Source organism: Paroedura picta, chromosome 17 (assembly GCF_049243985.1).
Source record: "Paroedura picta isolate Pp20150507F chromosome 17, Ppicta_v3.0, whole genome shotgun sequence".
In the NCBI taxonomy this organism is placed as follows: domain Eukaryota; kingdom Metazoa; phylum Chordata; class Lepidosauria; order Squamata; family Gekkonidae; genus Paroedura; species Paroedura picta.
In genome coordinates this window covers 12,493,012-12,496,943 of record NC_135385.1, presented here as the reverse complement: position 1 = coordinate 12,496,943, position 3,932 = coordinate 12,493,012, and the positions used below count along the sequence as shown (strand labels likewise).

General features: G+C 48.2%; 1 protein-coding gene across 14 annotated transcripts in view; it reads left to right on the top strand.

Annotated features, from left to right (window-relative positions):
* LOC143827086 (acyl-coenzyme A synthetase ACSM5, mitochondrial-like) overlaps nucleotides 1-1,951 on the top strand; it is a 35,997-nt gene extending 34,046 nt beyond the window's left edge. For all 14 annotated transcript variants that reach the window (XM_077316317.1, XM_077316323.1, XM_077316319.1 and 11 more), the window contains one exon: nucleotides 982-1,951. In XM_077316317.1, the coding sequence (XP_077172432.1) occupies nucleotides 982-1,068 (87 nt within the window). In that variant the 3' untranslated portion in view covers nucleotides 1,069-1,951. The remainder of the gene's footprint in view (nucleotides 1-981) is intronic.
* The last annotated feature ends 1,981 nt before the right edge of the window (nucleotides 1,952-3,932 follow it).

The following is a 3,932-nucleotide window of genomic DNA, read 5'->3' as shown; positions in this document are numbered from 1 at the left end:
TTGGGGTGACGCCCTCCAGCGTTTTCATGGCAGACTCAATACGGGGTGGTTTGCCATTCCCTTCCCCAGTCATGACCGTTTACCCCCCAGCAAGCTGGGTACTCATTTTACCAACCTCAGAAGGATGGAAGGCTGAGTCAACCTTGAGCCGGCTGCTGGGATCGAACTCCCAGCCTCATGGGCAGAGCTTTCAGACTGCATGTCTGCTGCCTTACCACTCTGCGCCACAGGAGGCTCATTGAATAGTATATGAACATAAACTGAAACAGTAAATACATTAGAATAGATATTACAAATTCTTCCCTTCAGTTCTTCCTCTAATCTAGTACAATTTACTAGCCTACTTGTTAATGCAGTCCAAATAAAAATGCCACTGACTTTGAAATTCATCTGGAGGTCTCCTGTTTACTAGATTCATCTTAACATTTGGCATTTTGTAACTTTTAGATTCCCCCCCCCCAAAGCTGTTTCCAAACATCAATTGAGATGTTGCGGTTTAGAATCTGCATCGCCTTCACCATACAGTTTTTAATTTGCTCTATTTCAGTTTCACATCTTTAAAAAAGCTTATGTTTACCCTTGCATTTAGCTTGATAAAGAATAGATTAGAATGACAGAATCATAGAGTTGGAAGGTGTCATAGAGGCTATCTAGTCCAACCCCCTGCTCAATGCAGGATCAGCCCAAAGCTGATTCAAGTGTCTTATGAATTTCTGACCCCTGTATACTGCTGGCAATATTTTATAAGGCAGATTCAAAGTAACTGAACAGAATATGTCCCCCAAAATAGGTTCAATTTGCACGAGGAAGAAATTGACACAAATGGGGGGAGGGACCCCAGGTTGAAACAAGTGAGACACGGTATCTGAAATCCTCCCTATCACTGATTAGAAACCATTTTTAAGGGGTCCTGCTAGAAACAAAAGAAACTTTACATTGGTGTAAATAAAAAAGAGCTAAACTTTAACTTTACCAATGCAGGTGGAGTTTGTCAAAGAGCTGCCCAAAACAATTGCTGGGAAAATCCAAAGAAACATATTAAGGATCAAGGAATGGAGAAAAGTCTAGCTTCGGCTGGACATCGGCATACGAAGAACCTCCCACTCTCCTTAATCCCTCTGTGTCCTTGGTTGCGGTGGAGTTTTCCAGGGTCTGGTTCTGATATCCCAAAGATGTCCTGGGGAACCCTGGGATGAGACCCCCACCGTTTCTGCACAGGATCCTAAACTGATGCCAACCTCCCCGACAGTGTAACGAATGTGCTTCAAGAAGAAGATGCCTTCGTAGGCGAACAAGAAACCAAAAAGGAAATCACAAGCAGGGTCTGGAATACATCCCATCTTCGAAATACGGACATAGGATGGACACAGCTCCTGGTCGACTCTGTGACTCCAAGGCTATTGACTACTATTGACTCCAAGGCAAATGCTCATCATGTGCTGTAATCCGTCCCTAGGCAATTGCTTCCCACAGAAGAGCTCAGAAGCTGAGTGCCAAGATGCTTTTGAAAGCACAAGATGGGATTCGGTGATGGAGGAAGGGAATGAGTTCATGAACCGATCACTTCTTCACATGGACAAAGAGGGGGTCGGAGGACACTTGCACCGTTTCTGCACCAGGAGACAGACCTTGTTTGAGCCTCGTTTTGGATTTCCTTTGGATTCTGCGAGTCGACCGGCCTTTCCACGTTTGGCCTTTCCTCCCCTTATTCTCAGGCTGAAATTCGTAACACGCTTCCTGCCCTGAGTCCGAAGGAGGCAACCTCCCATCATGCTTTTCTCCCTTCCCCTTTGCCAAACGGGGCCTGCTTGCATCTTTGTTTTCATTGCATCCTTTAATCCCAAAATCCTGCGCCCTTGATCACCTCCCCCCTTCCCCCCAAACTGTCCCAAATGTAATTCTTTTTAAAAAATGCGTTATAACATTATAACATCATAACATTGCTGTGCAAGAGTGCTTTTTTGAAAAAAATTAGAAACAGAGTTGTAACACAATCACCCCCCTTTTTTAAAAAAGGCAGATTTTTCAGAACGAAGGGAGGGAGACAAGGAAAGGGGCATTCCGAAATAATGCAGGATGGTGAGCGCGGGGACAAACCCGATTATTCGCATTTCCGCATTTGGCAGCCCCGAATTAGACCCTGTTAGTCCCTGCTTTAAGAAAACCAGTTTTCGGGTGATTCCTTTGCTGCAAGGCAAGTGACGGGGCAATTCAGGTCTGCACCCAAAGAGGCGAGAACGGACGAAAAACTCAACTCTTTAAAAATGCAATTCCAAATGATATGTCACCGAAATACTTTGCCATAGAGTCAGGGAGGACACTTAGAACAGGGTGGGGGTGCACTGTTTGAGGCTGCAGGATGAGGTTGTGGTGTGGAAATGCTTTAGGATGCTTTGGGCTGATCCTGCGTTGAGTAGGGGGTTGGACTAGATGGCCTTCGTGGCCCCTTCCAACTCTATGATTCTATGATTCTGTGATTCTATGGAAAGGACACATTTTTCCCCTCTGGGCTGGGGAGAAAGCGAGGGACTGCTAGGCCCATCCCCTTCCTCCCTTTTCAAATGTTAATTAGCCTGGCCAGTGTGCAAGTACCTGGAGGGGGGAGGGGCTTCCTGTGGGAGGGGGCAGGAAAGTTTATAGGATGCTGATCCAGGGAGGAAGAGAGTATTTTCGCCAGCTGACCATCTAGGGGAAAGCCTGCCCTTGGGAGAAGAGGTGAGCAGCCATCTTGGACTTCTGGCTGAGGGTGGGGTGACAACCCAATGAAACTTTGGAAACCGCTTAAGCGAATGTACTTAACCTTGTGCTTAACACCAGATAGGGTTTGTTTTAGCAGAGGGACCGAAGGACTGCGTTTCATCCAACTTCTTTCTCCCCTTTTGCTTACTTCTGTGCTGTGCAAAAGATCTGGTTCAAATCTTGTTGTTTTTTAAAATAAATCATTCCTAAACTGGAAGTGGTCGCGCTTCTCTGCCCCACGTAGCGCTCCCCCATCTCGAAAACACTAGCCCAGTGCAATGGGAAGATACAGAGAGATGCACCCTTGCAGTAATTCATTCCCACAATGCTCACATCCTTGGGCTTCGTCCTGGAACAGGGACTGCTGGTGCCCCCATTCCTGGCGTCGAGGGGGTGTATAGAGCAAAGACCCAGGAGGAGGGGGCTGATGGCCTCACCCCCACCCAGGCAGGAGGACACCTGAAGCAGTTGGGAACCCAAGCAGGGAGACTGTGAGCAGGGCGTGGGCCATTCGGCTGCAGCACCCAGATAAGCGTAGGGGAGTCAGAGATGGGTGGTCAGAACGGTGAGGCTCCTTCAGCAGCCCAGGAAGGAGAATCAGGTAAATGGGGAGATGCCGAAGACACCAGCTGATACCTGCAGCCACCAGGAGTGTGGACAAGGTATAGGACCACAAGCCATGCCCGGGGGGGGGGGGTACCCCCAAAGCAAACGAAGCCAATAGGCAAAAAGTTGTGCCTTCTTGAGATTTATAAAATGAAGTCCTAAATCATCTTGCAACCAGAACGGGATCCCGGGTATTCAATCCCGCTTTCGATTGCTTCTTCAGTGGCTGCAATTATAGTCTTAATATAACATCACCTGGGTAATTACAGGGACAGGATATCACATAGGATACAGGATATCACATAGGATATCTTCAGTAAAGGGGTCACTGAAGAGCCTCTTGTGGCGCAGAGTGGTAAGGCAGCCGACATGCAGTCTGAAGCTCTGCCCACGAGGCTGGGAGTTCGATCCCAGCAGCCGGATCAAGGTTGACTCGGCCTTCCCTCCTTCCGAGGTGGGTAAAATGAGTCCCCAGCTTGCTGGGGGGTAAACGGTCATGACCGGGGAAGGCCCTGGCAAACCACCCCATATTGAGTCTGCCATGAAAACGCTGGAGGGCGTCACCCCAAGGGACAGACATGACCCAG